The 23,966-nt window shown below is 36.1% G+C and overlaps 1 protein-coding gene across 1 annotated transcript in view; it reads right to left on the bottom strand.

Annotated features, from left to right (window-relative positions):
* LOC145291968 (uncharacterized) overlaps positions 1–19,346 on the bottom strand; it is a 136,255-nt gene extending 116,909 nt beyond the window's left edge. Inside the window, exons 1-2 of the mRNA XM_080137908.1 lie at positions 19,187–19,346; positions 12,608–13,987 (exon numbers count right to left, since the gene is read on the bottom strand). Of these exons, the coding sequence (XP_079994034.1) occupies positions 12,608–13,743 (1,136 nt within the window). The 5' untranslated portion in view covers positions 13,744–13,987; positions 19,187–19,346. The remainder of the gene's footprint in view (positions 1–12,607; positions 13,988–19,186) is intronic.
* Between the last annotated feature and the right edge of the window lie 4,620 nt (positions 19,347–23,966).

Raw genomic sequence — 23,966 nt, 5'->3', positions numbered from 1 at the left:
CTATATTTTGAGTTATTTTGAGGAGAAAATAAATTAACTCTTGTTATATATGCTGCAGACAGACTACTTTTCACTGTGTCAAAAAATCATTTTTTCAGTGTGGTCTCATGAAGAGACATACTCAAATATTTTAAGAAATGTAAGGGTGTACTCACTTTTGTGGTACATTGTATATATACAGACTCATTCTGGAACAAAATTCTTTTAAACAGATACAGAGTCAATATATAATATTGCATTCAGTGCAACATGCCTTCAATGGACATTGCATTCTGAAAATATGTGCTTACTGAACAGTGCATCTGGCACAATATACCATGAGTGAACTATGCATTTGGTGTAATATAACTTCACTGGAAAATACACCCAGTGCAATATGCCTTCACTGGAAAATACACCCAGTGCAATATGCCTCAACTGGACAATACACCCAGTGGAATATGCCTTCACTAGAAAATACACCCAGTGGAATATGCCTTCACTAGAAAATACACTCAGTGCAATATGCCTTCACTGGACAATAGATTCAGTGCAATATGCCTTCACTAGACAATAGATTCATTGCAATATGCCTTCATTGGACAATACATCCAGTGCAATAGGCCTTCACTGGACAATACATCCAGTGCAATAGGCCTTCACTGGACAATACATCCAGTGCAATAGGCCTTCACTGGACAATACATCCAGTGCAATAGGCCTTCACTGGACAATACATCCAGTGCAATAGGCCTTCACTGGACAATACATCCAGTGCAATAGGCCTTCACTGGACAATACATCCAGTGCAATAGGCCTTCACTGGACAATACATCCAGTGCAATAGGCCTTCACTGGACAATACATCCAGTGCAATAGGCCTTCACTGGACAATACATCCAGTGCAATAGGCCTTCACTGGACAATACATCCAGTGCAATAGGCCTTCACTGGACAATACATCCAGTGCAATATACCTTCACTGGACAATGCATTCAGTGCAATATGCCTTCAATAGGCAATACATTCAGTGCAATATGCCTTCACTGGACAATGCATTCGTGCAATATGCCTTCACTGGACAATGCATTCCGTGCAATATGTCTTCACTGGACAATGCATTCAGTGCAATATGCCTTCAATAGGCAATACATTCAGTGCAATATGCCTTCACTGGACAATGCATTCTGTGCAACATGCCTTAAATAAACAGTGCATTCTGAAAATATGCATCCACTGGAGATTTCATTTGGCACAATATGCTATTACTGAACAGTGCATTCTGTGCAATATTCCATCAGTTGACAATGTATCCTACATACTATGCCTACACTGGACAGTGCATTTTTCACAATATGTCATCACTGGCAATGCATTCTGCGCAATATGGCTTTACTGGAAAGTGCATTTCATGAAATATGCTATTACTGGGCAGTGCATTTGGTGCAATATGCCTTATAGAGAGTGCTTTCTGTGCAATATGCCTTCATCGAACAGCAAATTATGCACAATATGCTTTTACAGGACACTGCATTATGCACAAATACACTTTTACAGAACAGTGCATTTTGTACAATATGCTTTCACTACATTCACAGGACAGTGCATTCTGCGTAATACACTTTCACTGCATAATGCATTTTGTGTAAGATACCTTTACTAGACAGCGCATTCTGCAGGATATGCATTAACTGGACTGTGCATTTTATGCAATATGTGTTCATAGGACAGTGCATTCTGCACAATATGCTTTCATAGGACAAAACATTCTGCAAACTACACCTACACTAGACAGTGCATTGTATGCAAAACACAATCACTGGACAGTGAATTCTGTGCAATGTACTTTCACTGAATAGTGTATTTAGTGCAATATGATACCAATGAACAGTGCATTCGACATAGTATGACTTCAATTTACAGTGCATTTGGCTCCATATGTCTTCACTCGACAGTTCATTTGGTGCAATATGTCTTCACTGGACAGAGCAATATGTGCAATATACCTCCAGCGGACAGTGCAAGTTGACAATAAATCACTAAAGAGTGCAATCTGTGCAATATACCTTCACTGGACAGTGCGGTCAACAAAATATCTCTACACTGGACAGTGCATTCTGCAAAATATATCTACACTGGAAAGTTTAATCTGTGCAATATGCCTTTACTAAATGGTATATTCTGCAAAATATGCATTCACTGGACAGTGCAATATGTACAAAATTTATTTCACTGGACAGTACAAGCTGTGCCATATGCCTTTATTAGATATTGCATTCTGCAAAATATGAGTCTATTTTATGGTACAGTATGTGCAAAATAACTAAACCAGACACTACATTCTGCAAAATATGCTTTCACTGAAGAGTGCAATATTTGCAGTACACTTTTAATGAACAATGTATTCTGCAAAATATGCTTCTACTGGACAGTGCAATTTGTACAATCTGCTTTCAATTGTCAGTGTATTCTGAAAAATATGCCTTCACTGGACAGTGCATTCTGAAAAAATATGTCTTCATTGGACAGTGCATTCTGAAAAAATATGCCTTCACTGGACAGTGCAATCTGTGCTATATGCCTTCACTGGACAGTGCAATCTGTGCTATATGCATTTATTAGAGAGTACATTTTGCAAAATATGTTTTCACTAAACAGTCCATTCTACTCAATATGCCACTAGACAGAGTAATCTGTACAGTATGCTATTTTAGGCATTTAGACATATATATGCATTCAATGGACAGTGCAATCTGTGTAACATGTCTTAACTGGACAGTGCATTCTGCAAAATATCCCTTTACCAGAAAGTGCATTCTGCAGATCATGCCTTCACTTAACAATGCAATCTTACTATATGCTATTACTTGACAGTGCATTTTTAGCAATATGCCTTCATTGGACAGTGCAATATACCTTCACTGGACAATACATACAGCAAAATATCCATTTACTGGACTGTGCAATCTGCTTCCAATGGACAATATTCTTCACTGAACAGTGCATTCTGCAAAATATTCATTCACTGGACAGTGCAATCTGTGCAAATTACTTTCAATGGACAGTGCATTCTGTAAAATATACATACACCGGACCATGCAATCTGTGCAATATGCCTTCACTAGACAGTGCATTCTGAAAAATATGCATTCACTGCACAGTGCAATTTTAGCAATATGCTTTTACTGGACAGTGCATTCTTGCAAAATATGACTCCCTTAGACAGTATAATCTGTGCAATATGACTACACTTGAGAGAGCATTCTGCAAAATATACCTTTACTAGACAGTGCAATCTGTGCAACATGTTTTCAATGGACAGTGCATTATGCAAAATATCCATTTACTGGACAGTGCTTTTTTCAAGATGTCTTCACTGCACAGTACATTCTGCAAAATATGCCTTCATTGGAGAGTGAAATCTGTGCAATATGCTTTTAATAGACTGCATTTTGCAAAATATGCTTTCACTGGACAATGCAATCTGTGCAATATGCCTTCATTAAACAGAGTGCAATCTTTGCTGTATGCGTTTACTGAAGAGAGCATTTCTGCAAAATATGCTTTACTAGACAGTGCATTCTGCGAAGTATGCTCCCACTACACAGTGCAACTTGTTCAGTATGCCTTCACTGGGCAGTGCAATCTGTGCAGTATGCTTTTAAAACAAAGTGCATTCTGCAAAATATGTATTCACTGGACAGTGCAATTTGTGCTACATGTCTTTACTGGACAGTGCATTTTGCTAAAATATGATTTCACTTAACAGTGCATTTTGTAAAATATGGCTTCATTAGACAGTGTAATCTGTGCTATATGCTATTACAAGACAGTGCAACTTGTGCAATATGATATCTACTTGACAGTGCCTTCTGCAAGTATGCATTCATTGGACAGTGCATTCTGCAAAATACGCCTTTAATGGACTGTTCAATATGCCTCCGATAGACAGTGCTATCTGTCCAATATGCCTTCAATCGGCAGTGCATTTTGCAAAATATACATTCACTAGATACTATAACCTGTGCAATATGTCCTCACTGGACAAAGCAAACTGCACAAATTACTTCCAGTTGACAATGCATTCAATAGACAGTGCAATCTGTGCGATGTGCTATACTGGACAGTGAATTATGCAACATATGCGTTCATTGGATAGTGCAATATACTTCCAATGGGACAGTGTAATCTGTGCAATATGTACCCACTCGATAGTGTAATCTGTGCAATATGCCATCACTGGTCAATGCAATCTTTGCAATATGACTTCACTGGAAAGTGCATTCTACAAAATACGCCTACACTGGACAGTACAATCTGTAATATATACCTTTAATGGACAATGCATTCTGCAAAATTTGCTTTCACTGAATAGTGCAATCTGTGCAATATACCTTTCATGGACAGTCCATTTTGCAATATATGCTGTCACTGGACAGTGCATTCTGCAAAATATACTTTCAACCTGTGCAATGTGGATTTACTAGATAGAGCAATCTGAAATGGACAGTAATATCTGTGGAATATGCTTGTAATGAACAGTGCAGTTCAGAAAATATGCATTCACTAAAGAGTGCAAACACTGCAATATGCCTCCACTGAACAGTGCATTCTGCAAAATATGTCTTCACTGGACAGTTCAACCCGTACAATATGACTTCACTGGACAATTAATTCTGCAAAATATGCCTACACTGGACAGTGTAATCTGTGCAATATGTTTTTACTTGACAGAGCAGTCAGAAAAATATGCCTTTAATGGACAGTGAAATCTGTGCAATATGCCTTCACTTAACAATGCATTCTTCAAAATATGCTTTCACTGGACAGTTTATTCTTCACAACATGCTGGCAGTACACAGTGCAATCTGTGCACTACGCTATCATCGTTTCGCTCATTATGTTTTTACACAGTCAACAGATATCATTGATTATTTGGTTATGCAATCAGCTTATTTTGTAATTAGGCAGTTACTTCATGCTGTTTTTTCTGTCCCTACACAATCACAGTGAACTTAAGTCTCTGTCTACATAGATATCGTTTACAGTTTTATTCCTTGCATTAATCACTGTGTACTGTTTGTTTTTTGGGGTTTTTTTTGCATCATGTAATCATTGTATACTGTCAATTCTGAATTCTTTTTTCTGTGCTTAAGCAGAATATATACCATCAACCACACAAACACAGCTTTCATGAGTTTATAACATTGCAAAACTACAGGAAATTGAAATTTAATACCAAAAGTGTAAAATCTTTGATAGTGAAAACAAAATCAAAAATGAATTTGAACTAAAAAACAGAAACAAAAAAAACAACTAAAGAGTTTAATATAGGAGTAAACTTGCAAGATGAATTAAGATTACATATTTTCTCTATTTTATCAGAGTAAATAAAATGATTGGTTTGGAATATATTATGAGATAAAGCAAAAAAAAAATCCATTTTTTAATGAGATTTTTTGGAATGCATCTGATAGAATAATTATGAGAAATGAATCTGGATATATTTTTATGAATTATATTTTAAATCTGACACAAGATCATTCACCAGAAATGTCGATAAGAGATCATTCACCTGAAATGTCGACAAGAGATCATTCACCTGAAATGTCGACAAGAGATCATTCACCTGAAATGTCGACAAGAGATCATTCACCTGAAATGTCGACAAGAGATCATTCACCTGAAATGTCGACAAGAGATCATTCACCTGAAATGTCGACAAGAGATCATTCACCTGAAAGTTCGACAAGAGATCATTCACCTGAAATGTCGACAAGAGATCATTCACCTGAAATGTCGACAAGAGATCATTCACCTGAAATGTCCACACGAGATCATTCACCTGAAATGTCCACACGAGATCATTCACCACAAATGTCCACACGAGATCATTCACTACAAATGTCGACACGAGATCATTCACCAGAAATGTCGACAAGAGATCATTCACCTGAAATGTCGACAAGAGATCATTCACCTGAAATGTCGACGAGATCATTCGCCAGAAATGTCGACGAGAGATCATTCACCTGAAATGTCGACAAGAGATCATTCACCTGAAATGTCGACAAGAGATCATTCACCTGAAATGTCGACAAGAGATCATTCACCTGAAATGTCGACAAGAGATCATTCACCTGAAATGTCGACAAGAGATCATTCACCTGAAATGTCGACAAGAGATCATTCACCTGAAATGTCGACAAGAGATCATTCACCTGAAATGTCCACACGAGATCATTCACCTGAAATGTCCACACGAGATCATTCACCACAAATGTCCACACGAGATCATTCACCAGAAATGTCTACACGAAATACTTCACCAGAAATATCCACACGAAATACTTCACCAGAAATCTCCACACAAAATACTTCACCAGAAATGTCCACACGAAATACTTCACCAGAAATGTCCACACGAAATACTTCACCAGAAATGTCCACACGAAATACTTCACCAGAAATGTCCACACGAAATACTTCACCAGAAATGTCCACACGAAATACTTCACCAGAAATGTCCACACGAAATACTTCACCAGAAATGTCCACACGAAATACTTCACCAGAAATGTCCACACGAAATACTTCACCAGAAATGTCCACACGAAATACTTCACCAGAAATGTCCACACGAAATACTTCACCAGAAATCTCCACACGAAATACTTCACCAGAAATGTCCACACGAAATACTTCACCAGAAATGTCCACACGAAATACTTCACCAGAAATGTCCACACGAAATACTTCACCAGAAATCTCCACACGAAATACTTCACCAGAAATGTCCACACGAAATACTTCACCAGAAATGTCCACACGAAATACTTCACCAGAAATGTCCACACGAAATACTTCACCAGAAATCTCCACACGAAATACTTCACCAGAAATGTCCACACGAAATACTTCACCAGAAATGTCCACACGAAATACTTCACCAGAAATGTCCACACGAAATACTTCACCAGAAATCTCCACACGAAATACTTCACCAGAAATGTCCACACGAAATACTCCACCAGAAATCTCCACACGAAATACTTCACCAGAAATCTCCACACGAAATACTTCACCAGAAATGACCACACGAAATACTTCACCAGAAATGACCACACGAAATACTTCACCAGAAATGACCACACGAAATACTTCACAAGAAATCTCCACACGAAATACTTCACCAGAAATCTCCACACGAAATACTTCACCAGAAATGTCCACACAAAATACTTCACCAGAAATGTCCACACGAAATACTTCACCAGAAATGTCCACACAAAATACTTCACCAGAAATGTCCACACAAAATACCTCACCAGAAATGTCCACACAAAATACCTCACCAGAAATGTCCACACAAAATACTTCACCAGAAATGTCCACACAAAATACTTCACCAGAAATGTCCACACAAAATACTTCACCAGAAATGTCCACACAAAATACTTCACCAGAAATGTCCACACAAAATACTTCACCAGAAATATCCACACAAAATACTTCACCAGAAATGTCCACACAAAATACTTCACCAGAAATGTCCACGCAAGATACTTCACCAGAAATGTCCACGCAAGATACTTCACCAGAAATGTCCACGCAAGATACTTCACCAGAAATGTCCACGCTAGATACTTCACCAGAAATGTCCACGCAAGATACTTCACCAGAAATGTCCACGCAAGATACTTCACCAGAAATGTCCACGCAAGATACTTCACCACAAATGTCCACGAAAAATACTTCACCAGAAATGTCCACACAAAATACTTCACCAGAAATGTCCACACAAAATACTTCACCAGAAATGTCCACAAAAAAAAATCACCACAAATGTCCACAAGAAATCATTCACCACAAATGTCCACACGAGATCATTCATCAGAAATATCCACACAAGATCATTCATCAGAAATATCCACACAAGATCATTCACCACAAATGTCAACAAGAGTTCATTCACCACAAATGTCGACAAGAGATCATTCACCACAAATGTCGACAAGAGATCATTCATCACAAATGTCGACTAGGGATCATTCACAACAAATGTCGATAAGAGATCATTCACCACAAATGTCGACAAGAGATCATTCACCACAAATGTCGACAAGAGATCATTAACCACAAATGTCGACAAGAGATCATTCAACAGAAATGTCGACAAGAGATCATTCACCAAAAATGTCGACAAGAGATCATTCACCAGAAATGTCGACAAGAGATCATTCACCAGAAATGTCGACAAGAGATCATTCACCAGAAATGTCGACAAGAGATCATTCACCAGAAATGTCGACAAGAGATCATTCACCAGAAATGTCGACAAGAGATCATTCACCAGAAATGTTCACAGGAAATCATTCACCAGAAATGTCGACAAGAGATCATAAACCAGAAATGTCGACAAGAGATCATTAACCAGAAAGGTCGAGAAGAAATCATTCACCAGAAATGTTCACAGGAAATCATTCACCAGAAATGTCCACATAAAATCATTCACAAGAAATGTCGACACAAAATCATTCACCTGTAATGTCGACGAGATTATTCACCAGAACTATCGACAAAAGATCATTCACCAAAAATGTCCACACGAAATCATTCACCACAAATGTCCACACGAAATCATTCACCACAAATGTCCACACGAAATCATTCACCACAAATGTCCACACAAAATCATTCACCTGAAATGTCGACAAGAGATCATTTACCAGAAATGTTCACACAAAATCATTCACCAGAAATGTTGACAAGAGATCATTTACCAGAAATGTTCACATAAAATCATTCACCAGAAATGTCCACACGAAATCATTCACCAGAAATGTTGACAAGAGATCATTCACCAGAAATGTTGACAAGAGATCATTCACCAGAAATGTTGACAAGAGATCATTCACCAGAAATGTTGACAAGAGATCATTCACCAGAAATGTTGACAAGAGATCATTCACCAGAAATGTTGACAAGAGATCATTCACCAGAAATGTTGACAAGAGATCATTCACCAGAAATGTTGACAAGAGATCATTCACCAGAAATGTTGACAAGAGATCATTCACCAGAAATGTTGACAAGAGATCATTCACCAGAAATGTTGACAAGAGATCATTCACCAGAAATGTTGACAAGAGATCATTCACCACAAATGTTGACAAGAGATCATTTACCAGAAATGTTCACATAAAATCATTCACCAGAAATGTCCACACGAAATCATTCACCAGAAATGTTGACAAGAGATCATTCACCAGAAATGTTGACAAGAGATCATTCACCAGAAATGTTGACAAGAGATCATTCACCAGAAATGTTGACAAGAGATCATTCACCAGAAATGTTGACAAGAGATCATTCACCAGAAATGTTGACAAGAGATCATTCACCAGAAATGTTGACAAGAGATCATTCACCAGAAATGTTGACAAGAGATCATTCACCAGAAATGTTGACAAGAGATCATTCACCAGAAATGTTGACAAGAGATCATTCACCAGAAATGTTGACAAGAGATCATTCACCAGAAATGTTGACAAGAGATCATTTACCAGAAATGTTCACATAAAATCATTCACCAGAAATGTCCACACGAAATCATTCACCAGAAATGTTGACAAGAGATCATTCACCAGAAATGTTGACAAGAGATCATTCACCAGAAATGTTGACAAGAGATCATTCACCAGAAATGTTGACAAGAGATCATTCACCAGAAATGTTGACAAGAGATCATTCACCAGAAATGTTGACAAGAGATCATTCACCAGAAATGTTGACAAGAGATCATTCACCAGAAATGTTGACAAGAGATCATTAACCAGAAATGTTGACAAGAGATCATTCACCAGAAATGTTGACAAGAGATCATTCACCAGAAATGTTGACAAGAGATCATTTACCAGAAATGTTCACATAAAATCATTCACCAGAAATGTCCACATGAAATCATTCACCAGAAATGTTGACAAGAGATCATTCACCAGAAATGTTGACAAGAGATCATTCACCAGAAATGTTGACAAGAGATCATTCACCAGAAATGTTGACAAGAGATCATTCACCAGAAATGTTGACAAGAGATCATTCACCAGAAATGTTGACAAGAGATCATTCACCAGAAATGTTGACAAGAGATCATTCACCAGAAATGTTGACAAGAGATCATTCACCAGAAATGTTGACAAGAGATCATTCACCAGAAATGTTGACAAGAGATCATTTACCAGAAATGTTCACATAAAATCATTCACCAGAAATGTCCACACGAAATCATTCACCAGAAATGTTGACAAGAGATCATTCACCAGAAATGTTGACAAGAGATCATTCACCAGAAATGTTGACAAGAGATCATTCACCAGAAATGTTGACAAGAGATCATTCACCAGAAATGTTGACAAGAGATCATTCACCAGAAATGTTGACAAGAGATCATTCACCAGAAATGTTGACAAGAGATCATTCACAAGAAATGTTGACAAGAGATCATTTACCAGAAATGTTCACATAAATTCATTCACCAGAAATGTCCACACGAAATCATTCACCAGAAATGTTGACAAGAGATCATTCACCAGAAATGTTGACAAGAGATCATTCACCAGAAATGTTGACAAGAGATCATTCACCAGAAATGTTGACAAGAGATCATTCACCAGAAATGTTGACAAGAGATCATTCACCAGAAATGTTGACAAGAGATCATTCACCAGAAATGTTGACAAGAGATCATTCACAAGAAATGTTGACAAGAGATCATTCACCAGAAATGTTGACAAGAGATCATTCACCAGAAATGTTGACAAGAGATCATTCACCAGAAATGTTGACAAGAGATCATTCACCAGAAATGTTGACAAGAGATCATTCACAAGAAATGTTGACAAGAGATCATTCACCAGAAATGTTGACAAGAGATCATTCACCAGAAATGTTGACAAGAGATCATTCACCAGAAATGTTGACAAGAGATCATTCACAAGAAATGTTGACAAGAGATCATTCACCAGAAATGTTGACAAGAGATCATTCACCAGAACAGAAATGTTCACATAAAATCATTCACCAGAAATGTCCACACGAAATCATTCACAAGAAATGTCGACACAAAATCATTCACCTGGAATGTCGATGAGATCATTCACCAGAAATATCAACAAGAGATCATTCACCAAAAATGTCCACACGAAATCATTCACCACAAATGTCCACACAAAATCATTCACCACAAATGTCCACACAAAATCATTCACCACAAATGTCCACACAAAATCATTCACCACAAATGTCCACACGAGATCTTTCACCAGAAATGTCGACAAGAGATCATTCACCAGAAATGTCCACACGAAATCATTCACCAGAAATGTCGACAAGACATCATTCACCAGAAATGTCGACAAGACATCATTCACCAGAAATGTCGACAAGAGATCATTCACCAGAAATGTCGACAAGAGATCATTCACCAGAAATATCAGCAAGAGGTCATTCACCAGAAATGTCGACAAGAGATCATTCACCTGAAATGTCGACAAGAGATCATTCACCTGAAATGTCGACAAGAGATCATTCACCACAAATGTCAACAAGAGATCATTCACCAGAAATGTCCACAGGAAATCATTCACCAGAAATGTCCACACAAAATCATTCACCTGGAATGTCGACGAGATCATTCACCAGAAATATCGACGAGAGATCATTCACCAGAAAGTTCGACAAGAGATCATTCACCACAAATGTCGACAAGAGATCATTCACCACAAATGTCGACAAGAGATCATTCACCACATGTCGACAAGAGATCAGTCACCAGAAATGTCGACAAGAGATCATTCACCACAAATGTCGACAAGAGATCATTTACCACAAATGTCGACAAGAGATCATTTACCTCGAATGACGACAAGAAATCATTCACCTGGAATGTCGACAAGAAATCATTCACCTGGAATGTCGACAAGAAATCATTCACCTGGAATGTCGACAAGAAATCATTCACCTGAAATGTCAACAAGAGATCATTCACCTGAAATGTCGACAAGAGATCATCCACCATAAATGTCGACAAGAGATCATTCACCAGAAATATCGACGAGAGATCATTCACCAGAAAGTTCGACAAGAGATCATTCACCACAAATGTCGACAAGAGATCATTCACCACAAATGTCGACAAGAGATCATTCACCACATGTCGACAAGAGATCATTCACCAGAAATGTCGACAAGAGATCATTCACCACAAATGTCGACAAGAAATCATTTACCACAAATGTCGACAAGAGATCATTTACCTCGAATGTCGACAAGAAATCATTCACCTGGAATGTCGACAAGAAATCATTCACCTGAAATGTCAACAAGAGATCATTCACCAGAATTGTCTACAAGAGATCATCCACCATAAATGTCGACAAGAGATCATTCACTAGAAATTTTGACAAGAGATCATTCACCACAAATGTCGACAAGAGATCATTCACCAGAAATGTCCACACGAGGTCATTCACTAGAAAATGTTCACACTAGATCATTCACCAGAAATGTCGGCACCAGATCATTGACAGAAAATAAAAAAATAAAAAGAAAAAAGAAAACAACTTACATTAGTTTCTTTTTCTTGAGCATATTTCGGATGAATATCCCTTTCCGTTTCCGATCCATACGTTTCTCTTTATCAGATTTATAAATCTGCGTTGCTAGTTTCCCACTTTCAGCATTCAGAAAGCTAAGTTCTTCACTAATAAATTCAAAGTCTGGCTGAGCTTGCAAGACGTCATCACCGCCAAAACGCCCTGGTTTACCATCTGCAGCAACAATGGAATGTTTACTACGAGACGTGAAAGTTCTTGCGAATTTATGCTTTTTAAAAGATGGCAGTGTCCGTCGCTTCGTGACTCGGGTCGAAGCCGTATAAGAAACGCTAAATTTTCTTTTCGGAACATCTAAATTTTTCTCTTTGGGACGGGTTTGATTTCCCTTAATACTTGTAATTTCTGCCAGCTTGGAAGAATTATCCGATTTGATAACAGCAGTGGACGATGATTTGTCCGTTTTGTTAACAGGCTTTTTCGACGGAGACATTAAATTAGAGAAGCGGTTTGATTTGGTTTTTACCGATTGAGGTTCGGAAACATCACCCAGTTTGCTTAGCGATTCCTTATTTTTTAATTTCTCCTTGTTTCTGAGCAATTTGCTGCTAATCCTGTTGCTTCGCTTTGATCGGATTTCTTCAGGCTTATTTCCCTTTGTCTCTTTATGATCATCTTTTGCCAAAACATTCTTCTCGGTAAAAGTCCTTTCTTTCTTATTACTACAATGCAATGAAGAGCTTCCGTCCTCCATGAGTGCTCGATTAACTTTATCCACTTCTGTTGCTTCCTTACATCCTTTACTACTCGACCTCTCGTCACGACAACTCACCTTGCCGGACTTTCTACGACTTATCATTTCATCTCCCTCATCATTGCTACCCATGATCCTGTCCAAAGAGTGCGCCAGTGTTTTTACATCCGCCTGTTTCGTGCTGACAATCTGTTTATACACCTGCAGCTTCAACTTCGGATCACATGCAGACTCGGAAACTCCCACATTTTCACTCAGTTTACACAATACGTTTGTGTTTTTCTCAACTTCCATCTCACTCAGCACCTTAATTTCTACATCTTTCTTGGTGCCGCCGATTCGTTTAACACTCACCCGTTTGTTCGCTGGGTATTTGCTCAGCGTTTGCACTTGCATTTCGACTGTCCTTTCTTACGAGTCATAATGGAGACAATTTTTTTTTTAAATAAATAACTCAACTCATGATGCCAGCAATACTTTGAAAATAAAACGATTCCATCAGAATTAAAAGTTCCTTCAACCAAGTTTCATTCATTCTGGAATCATAAAATTATCTGTATACGAAAAAAAAATTTTTTTTTTGCTGGAATCCTGACAAGATGCGTCCAATCCGTTGCCGTCAATTTACTACTGCGATTATCTGCAAAATTGAAAAAAACATTCTAATTAGAAGATAAATTTGATACCAGAGTTAGAATAATAAATCACATTTTTATTTTACTTTTGTTCATTCAAACAAAACATATTGCCTTTGAAGTTTAAAAGACTGCTGTGATAGGAATCAGATTTATATAGAGAAGCAACTTTGGTGGGGGAGTACAGCAATACATTTGTGCAGATTACATTTAAATTTCGGCATGTTGGTATGCTCCGAGAAACAGAGAAGGCAAGTGGTATTAGGAAAAAAATTCACCCCTTCACCATAGAAGAAATGAAAATAGAGGATGCTGGAAAACCTACTCTAATAGTTTCTTCCTTTGAATTACTAGACTTTGGAATTCCCTCCCTGCTTCCCGGTCCTGGATATGACCTTAAACTATGATGAAGCCCAAGCTTGTGGGCTTTGGGGAGTGTGGAGTCACCCCTTAATTGCCATTGCTCCCAGGTTCACTCGGAGTGGTAGTATCTGTTAGGGCCCCAACTATTGGTTAAATAGAAACCGACTTGGATAAAACAAATACATTCTATTAAAACATTTTTCTTCAAAATCACTGGATTCAGCATTAAATAACCTGAAAAGGGTTGATATGCCGTAAAACAACCAACCCTGCTTCCCTGACTATACTAACATAGAAGTTTAAATATAATGTAAATTGATATCTTGTTCATCTCCTTACACAGTTCCCTATAAACATATTCCCAAATAGTAGCCCCTAATGTCCAAGTGGCAATGTGCTTTGTTTGAGTGGAATAATGACAAAGAAACTAATTTTGATGCGTTTAAACAAGAATAGAAAGTGATTTCTGGTTTACATCAGAATTTAATGGCAAAAGTACAGGATTACGTTTGCCTTTAAATCCAAGAAGAAAAAAAATTTACTGTTTTTGTGCACCCCAGTCCTTATTTACTTGCCGCGCCATGAGGACAAAGTTAAACTAGAGGTCGGTTTTTAATGCAAGGAAATTCAGCTCTCTGAAAAGAGATACTTTGAAATGGGACAAAAATAAAATTGCCTCAGTCTGGAAGGATTTCTCCACTGACTAAGAATACAACAGATGAAGCGCAGTATTAGAACAGATACTACACTTTGGTTCTAGCCAAAGATGCATTTATAATTAATATCGGTTAAAAACAAAATAGGTTATTTTCTAGAATAGTGCCTTTTTACAGATTTATAAACAATAATACTAGAATTCCTACAAATAAACTTTAGTTTCACTTAAACCATGTTCTAGTCAGCAAATAAAAAATGAAAACATTATGTTACAGCAAGTTGCATCATGCATAATGAAAGGGGAATTGAAAAATATACCAGAAAAATATAGTCGCCATCTTTATAAACTAAACGAGAAGGTAGCAAGCTAAGGAATAACAATAACTCTTCTTTAACTAGAAAACTGACTTGAATTATCATTATTCCCTAGCTAGACTTGTTTTAAGATAGTGACTATATTTTCACACTGTATTAGACATTCCAGCCTACTTTAATGTTTTTTTACTAACACATAGTTTAAGTAAATCTAAATTGTTTGAAGTCAATGCCAAACCCAATTTCATTTGAAATAATTTAAGTGACTGAAATAGGAATAACAACATGTTCTTAGCGAGCTGGTAGAGTCAGAATGAATGGTTGACTCCAAAGATCCTAAAATGTCCGTATCCGATTCTCAAAATTCCCAACTATCCGAATCCAACTCCCAGAATTCCAAAATGCCCGAATCCAACTTCCCAAATGCCCGAATCCGACTCCCAAAATTTAAAACTGTCCGACTCCGAAAATTAAAAACTGTCCGACTCCGAAAATTAAAAACTGTCCGACTCCGAAAATTAAAAACTGTCCGACTCCGAAAATTAAAAACTGTCCGACTCCGAAAATTAAAAACTGTCTGACTCCGAAAATTAAAAAATGTCCGACTCCGAAAATTAAAAAATGTCCGACTCCGAAAATTTAAAAATGTCCGACTCCGACTCCCAACATTTAAAAATGTCCGACTCCGACTCCCAACATTTAAAAATGTCCGACTCCGACTCCCAACATTTCAAAATGTCCGAATCAGACTCCCAACATTTCAAAATGTCCGAATCAGACTCCCAACATTTCAAAATGTCCGAATCAGACTCCCAACATTTCAAAATGTCCGAATCAGACTCCCAACATTTCAAAATGTCCGAATCAGACTCCCAACATTTCAAAATGTCCGAATCAGACTCCCAACATTTCAAAATGTCCGAATCAGACTCCCAACATTTCAAAATGTCCGAATCAGACTCCCAACATTTCAAAATGTCCGAATCAGACTCCCAACATTTCAAAATGTCCGAATCAGACTCCCAACATTTCAAAATGTCCGAATCAGACTCCCAACATTTCAAAATGTCCGAATCAGACTCCCAACATTTCAAAATGTCCGAATCAGACTCCCAACATTTCAAAATGTCCGAATCAGACTCCCAACATTTCAAAATGTCCGAATCAGACTCCCAACATTTCAAAATGTCCGAATCAGACTCCCAACATTTCAAAATGTCCGAATCAGACTCCCAACATTTCAAAATGTCCGAATCAGACTCCCAACATTTCAAAATGTCCGAATACGACTCCCAACATTTCAAAATGCCCGAATCAGACTCCCAAAATTTCAAAATGTCCGAATCCGACTCCCAAAATTTCAAAATGTCCGAATCCGACTCCCAAAATTTCAAAATGTCCGAATCCGACTCCCAAAATTTCAAAATGTCCGAATCAGACTCCCAAAATTTCAAAATGTCCGAATCCGACTCCCAAAATTTCAAAATGCCCGAATCTGGATCCCAAAATTTCAAAATGTCCGAATCCGACTCCCAACATTTCAAAATGTCCGAATCAGACTCCCAAAATTTCAAAATGTCCGAATCCGACTCCTAAAATTTCAAAATGCCCGAATCCGACTCCCAAAATTTCAAAATGTCCGAATCCGACTCCCAAAATTTCAAAATGTCCGAATCCGACTCCCAAAATTTCAAAATGTCCGAATCAGACTCCCAACATTTCAAAATGCCCGAATCCGACTCCCAAAATTTCAAAATGCCCGAATACGACTCCCAAAATTTCAAAATGCCCGAATACGACTCCCAAAATTTTCAAAATGTCAGAATACGACTCCAAAATTTTCAAAATGTCAGAATACGACTCCTAAAATTCTAAACAGTCGTTTTTTGGGTGTGTTTTTTTGTTTGTTTTTGTTTTTTTTATTTAATCTTCCTATAATCAAAGTCGTATTAAATAAGAAAATACCAAAAGTTTTCGAAGACAGTATTATCATTGGAGAAAAAATATAACGGTACTTTTACAGAACGTGGACCGAACTGTTTTTTGTTTTTTTGTTTTGTTATTTTTTTTTTATTCTAAACTAATTGTAAGCTAATCTTTAGGTTCACGGTTCAGCAAAAATCTGTTTGCCTATGTTCAAATTCTGTAGAAGCATCAAACTAAGTACACAAACCAAAATTTTGAACAAAAATTTATTTTTAATATTTGCAAAACATAATTATTTAAATATTTTGTTTTAATTTAACAGCAATTTCAAAAATAAATACGCAAACGCAGACTTGAAAAATGTCATCAACAAATCAAAATTAAAGTTACGTATTCATTGTTTGTTTACCAATGAGAAAGAAAAAAAACAGGATTTTTGAAATTCAATTTAATTATTACGGTATTGTTTGACAATTTCATTATTAATCAAATCAAATATAAAACTATAAGCCATTTTGTTACGGTAATGTTGGTTTGATCTCTTACTCTTTGCTTATAAAATTAGATCGAAATAGCTAACAAAACGTTCGATATGACATGAGGATTTGCCAGGAATTAAGGACTTCCGATTTGACAGTTTAAACGCTTCCAAATTCCTAAGAATCTTAAATTTATTCACTTTTTGTGTTCAACTATTAACAAAACACTAAAATGCCCGATTTTTTTACGAAAAAGAAAAGAAAAAAACAGAAATGTATGCATTCAGATTCAATTTGGCAATTAAATTATTTTAATAGGATTTTTTTTTATTTTTAAGCAAGTCGTCGATTCATCGTAAATTAAAATAATAATAATAATAATAATAATAATAATAATAATAATAATAATAATATGTGTAAGTTACGTAGTTGCGAGAAATCCACGCACACACAGAAGATACACAAAGCGCCGAAGCGGTCATGTAATTTCAAGATAAAAATTAATTCAAGTTTAATCAATAATCTCATGACAGTTTCAAAAACATTCGAAATATTTCATTAGATAGATCCCAAAATATCCCCGTAACTTGACAGTTTACAATTATTTCCTAAATCATCCAACTTATTCTTAACGTTAATTAAATTAGAAATTGATACTTGAAACAGATTGGGTAATTTGTTTTCATCCCCTAAAAATCGAATGGCTGAAAGTAATATAAACAATAGAAATATATTGGACTAAGGTTTTAATTAAATATTTAGTTTAGTCGTTGTTTATTAGGTATGATATTGACTGATCTTAACCTTTTTCTCGGAATTATCAAGCAAAACAGACCTGAAATGAATATTTTGTTATCGATAAAAAGTGATAAAGATATCACATTGTATTGAAATACATTTCGCTACAAACTAGATTGAAGAACTAAGAGATGACCTAGGTATTTGTTATATGAAACTGTTGAGATTAATTTTAATTTATTATTTTATTCAATCTATTATTTTTCCGGACACATTTCCCTTTATTATTTCCACAATTTTGTATTAAAAGGGGATTACATTTTATTGCAGTAGTAGTAGTAATATAGTTATACACACTAAACAACTAGACATGATGCGAGTCTGATGATTTAGTCTCTGAAGTATTCGTATTCGTAACTTTTGACTAAAATAAAACCAGCAAGTCACAAAGCATTAAAAAAACACACTAAACACACGTTTCATAACCTTAAATGGTGTTTGTTCTGATTAAAAAAATAAATAAAACCTTCGGGATTTAAGTAAAGTCGTTTTAGGGGTCGAAACGCTTCCCCTTCAAATTCCCTGACGAATCATACAGTTTGCCATGAAATGGAAAGGTATTGTTGATACCTTTCTACACACGCAAGAAAAATAGGGTAGCTATTTGTCTAAAAATGAAAACGGTAATTAAAGTCAGAGGACAGTTTTATCACTTAGGGTGTTTACCTTGATCGATGTGATTTCTAAATGTAAATAATCGCCGAGGGACGCAAAAAAAACAAAGAATTCTCAGCTTCCAAAATTGTCCACCATCTTTTCTGTTATTCTACTGCCGCCACGGATTCAAAACGAGGCTGGGTAAACATCACGGTGAAAACCCGGTGACGTTCATTGCTATGTTCCTTATATAAACATATTCCGGGTACTTGTTTCTTGTTAATTTTGATTAGTTGTTTTGATTTTTTAAAGAGAGGAAAGTATTATCGTCTTGATGGAATTAATTGCAGCATGTATCTAGTCACCAATAATTAATTTTATATATATACCGACATATTTATCAGTTAAAAGATCATCATTTCAATGCAGTGAATCTGACTGTACTTTTTATTTTTCGTGGGTTATTAATGAAATTATATACGCAGTCGCAGTCGTTTTCAGAAGCTATCCTCCCAGGCATTACTTACTTTTGCAGAAAGATGGATGGATCGTTGCCAGCCTCTACTGGGTATGTTGGCTTGTATGATCACGGCCAATTAATTCAGTTCAAACTTATAAGGGTTGCTAAAACCATATTAGCCACAGTGGAAGGGCAAGGCAGATGAAAAATATTGAAAACTAGCTACCTTCCTATGAGGACTAAGGACGGAATGTGTTTTTTTATATATCGGGGAAATCTGGCTCCCCTTAAAATGGCACTCTGGATTGCGAACAAATTTTTTTTTAAATCGGTATAAAAAAAAATAAAAGGATTTCTGCTTAGTGCTTCTGCTTCACTGAGTGATAGCAAATTAGACGGGGTGTAGTATCACAACAGACACTTTTTAAGACAAAGGGCAAACCAGTTGTATTTATCCGACGTTAACCGGGTTAAGTTTGTTTGTTTTTTTTTAGTGTTTTTTAATAAATATTTAGATTTCTTTGGTATTATTATACAAACACCGTGACAGGGTTAGGGTTAATTCGCTGTCACGGTGTTTGTATAAATTTACCGATTCTTTGAATGATTTTAAAAAATTTCGGTGCTAACGCACTTATCCGCGCTATTTATTTTTTTTAAATAGTATTTTCAAGTTGAATGAAAGTTTTATATCTGTTTTTATTAAATTGTAAGATTAAAGTACAGAATAGGTACAAAACACTCTCCCCATGGTAAGAATAGCTTTCTAAATAATAACATTATTATTTCAATACGGATCCCACCACGCACTGGCAGTGAGTGCGTCGGCTGCGTCGCAGTCGCACTGTGCTGTGCACTGGCCACTGCACTAGTGCACACACAGTGCAGTTAGTGGCACTGCACTGCAGACTGCACTACTGTGCACTCTGCACTAGTACCAAAATTTCTTTAGTTTTCTATTAATTTTTTTTTACACACTTTTATTAATACATTCTTCTTTTCTCGAATTAAATAAAAGATAAAATATTGGCGAAACTACGAATTTTACAGGATAACATATCATGGAATTGACAAGTAACACTAATTTATGCGACTGTCTTTTTTTGTTTGTTTTTATTTATTTATTTATTTTACCTCACTGAACGAAAAGCTTTCGTCTTTATATATATATATATATATATATATATATATATATATATATATATATATATATATATATATATAATTTCAGAACCTAGTAAGTTTTTAATTTAACACTGATCTCGCCATCCTAACGAGTAGCAAAGTGTAGTATATGGGGCAACTTCTGCTGTTTCACATAGGCAAGCAAAGTTAGAAAGCTATTCTTACGCGAACAGAATTCTCCTGAAATGAAAACAATTAACTTGTTTTTCGATTTTAAATTGCAAAAGTGCCTTCTTCTTATACTACACTTCGGTTTTTATGTCTTCACGGACTGACGGGGAAATCCTTCTAGACTGAGACAAGCTTGAGTTTAGTCCCAACCACAACACAAGTGCTAGCCTCTGCTCCGTGCTCCGATTTAGGAAGTTGAATGTCCCCCATGCTAAAAACTGACCCTCTCTACCGTCGTGGAGGGAGGAGTAAATACAGAAATTTACTTACAAAAGAAATCACGTAAAAGTGAAATTAAAAATATGTTAAATGATCGGTACTATTAGCGACATAAATTATTTTTAAGTTGGGATAATTAGTAATTAAAAAAAATACTTTTTTATTTACCTCCTGATTACAAGCGTGTTAAATTGATGTAAATATCAGTTCTGAAGAAAAATATTTACGGCGACTTCGGAGATTATTAAATCAAATGGGTCACTTATTGTTTTTAACTAATTTCCCAATTCTATTTATTTAAAAAAAAAAAAAATCAATGTAAACTCCAATACTAACGATTACTACGATACTATCCCATTGATTACTGTACACGCAATAACCCTTATCCCTGAGTGGCCTTCGGGCCTTGATAAGTGGTGACCCCCATGTAAAAAAAAAATGGGATTTTGAAAATGACACGTTAATAGTCGAATGATTAAATTTTATCATTTATTATATTTATATTATCTATTTGTATGTAATTATTTCTTATAGTTTAGAAATTTAAAAAAAAAATCAGCCTCCATTTAAACAATTTATTTATTAATCTCACACCAAGGCATAGGGTTGTTCATATGCAGTCATTTTACTGGCGGACAACAGCTATATCTGGAAGACTAGTCGACCTTTCCAACGGGGAGTAGTGAAGTATCTTTTATATCGTCGAAAGAAAGAGAATTTAAGAAAACAGAATTACGTCCCTTTGGCAACCATTTTGAATATAATTTAATTTTTTGAAGGCCGCATAGTTAATGCCCTTTGATTCAAACCTATATATCGTTAAAAAGTTAATATGTACTAGTGCTCATAAATATGTAACTTATTTTTATAATAGAAATGAAAAATATAACTAGTATACTTAAACTCGCTTTTTGTGTCACTCGACATAATTATGACAAGAAGTTTCAACATAATCATCGACTATCTCGTAGACGACAAAACAAAAAAAAAAGAAAGAAATTAACTCCAAACAAAACAAAAGAAAGAATTTTAGATAGTTCCTATTTCTATTGATTTCATGTCTTTAATGCTTAAATCAAATATAGATATGTTTGCAAATTCTTCAAAAGAAAAAATACAGATATAAAGAAAAGGCCTAAATGAAACGACTCGTAGAATTGTACACAAAATGGCGTCGCGTGTTTTGATGTCACGTGATGACTTTTATTGTGTCCGATTGGCAGAAATTTCCGGTTAGAGGTTTATCGCTGATTTTAGCGTCTCCCCTACCAAGACATATTTGTTCAGTTTATGTATGTGCACGTCATCTAACAAACACTCCAGCGAAAGCATTAGACACCAATGAAGAAATTTCGCTTTATTTTTATTTTAAGAACGTTACAAAAGCCCAGTTGAAATATTTGTTGAGATTAAATTTTATATATATATATATATATATATATATATATATATATATATATATATATATATATATATATATATATATAATGAGTTACCACCTAATCAAGGCAAAAAGCCATTCGGGAATGAGAGTTAATTAATGAGATTACCAGTTAGATCAGTGGCAATACTGTGAGAGGATTGAAAACGATGAATGGAATGGACAAAAGTTGATTATTTAATAGGGGCGCTTGACAAATAGTGGCTTTCATTGAACTTGACCATGTTTTATATATATATATATATATATATATATATATATATATATATATATATATATATATATATATATATATATATAATTTATCAGTTATTCTTTATACCTAGAGACACTATTGCAGGGAGGGATGACAATTCCTGTCAGTCATAAGATTCGAACCCAGCCATGAAGTCACCTTTTGCTTCATTTACTAAGACTTTATCTCTGGGCCACAGAACAACTGCCACATGAATGAAGAGAATTAAGAACTATTTAAACGCCGAATACATTAGACAATCTAGAGTGTTTGAAGGAGCGGAAGTCATTAACATTGCATAAACGCTAGTTAACTGCTTTTTTAGTTATTATCCTGCAGACAGCGCACATCCTTAACTATTAATATTTATTTGCTTTCCCACCAAAGCAAAATGTAACACGAGGTCGTTTTTAATGTGGGGTTAAACCAGCTCCCTGAAAAAAAGGGGCACTCTGGTTGGGACTAAAAATAATAATTGTCCCAGTATAGAGGGTTTCCCCTCCATTGACCAGGACAAATTACCTTAAGTGCTACATCTGCAGAACAGATGGTATTTATTTGCTCCCCCACCGAGCAAATTAGGCACAAGGCCAATTTTTAATGTGAGGAGTGAAGGGAGGGGGAAGGGAAAAAGGGGACCAGCTCCCGAGAGGTGGGAAATGGGAGCTGGTTAAAGGTCAGGCATGTGGGGTTGCCCTCACATCTGGTCTTTGCTAGTCATAGCTGGTCTTTGCTAGTCATAGCTTGCAGCATCTGCCGGAACAGATGGTGTTTATTTGCTCCCCCACCGAGCAAATTAGGCACAAGGCCGATTTTTAATGTGAGGAGTGAAGGGAGGGGGAAGGGAAAAAGGGGACCAGCTCCCGAGAGGTGGGAAATGGGAGCTGGTTAATGGTCAGGCATGTGGGGTTGCCCCCACATCTGGTCTTTGCTAGTCATAGCTAGTCCTAGCTAGTCATAGCTTGCAGCATCTGCCGGAACAGATACTACACTTTGATCCCGGCCTGAAAGCCAAGAACAACAAAGGGCTTGATATATATATATATATATATATATATATATATATATATATATATATATATATATATATATATATATATATATATATGCAGAATGAAATCACGTTCACTTCACGTTG

Source organism: Euprymna scolopes, chromosome 13 (assembly GCF_053919585.1).
Source record: "Euprymna scolopes isolate OS-2025 chromosome 13, ASM5391958v1, whole genome shotgun sequence".
NCBI classification, from domain to species: domain Eukaryota; kingdom Metazoa; phylum Mollusca; class Cephalopoda; order Sepiida; family Sepiolidae; genus Euprymna; species Euprymna scolopes.
Note: the sequence above shows the minus strand (reverse complement) of the source record. Positions and strands in the feature narration are given on the sequence as shown.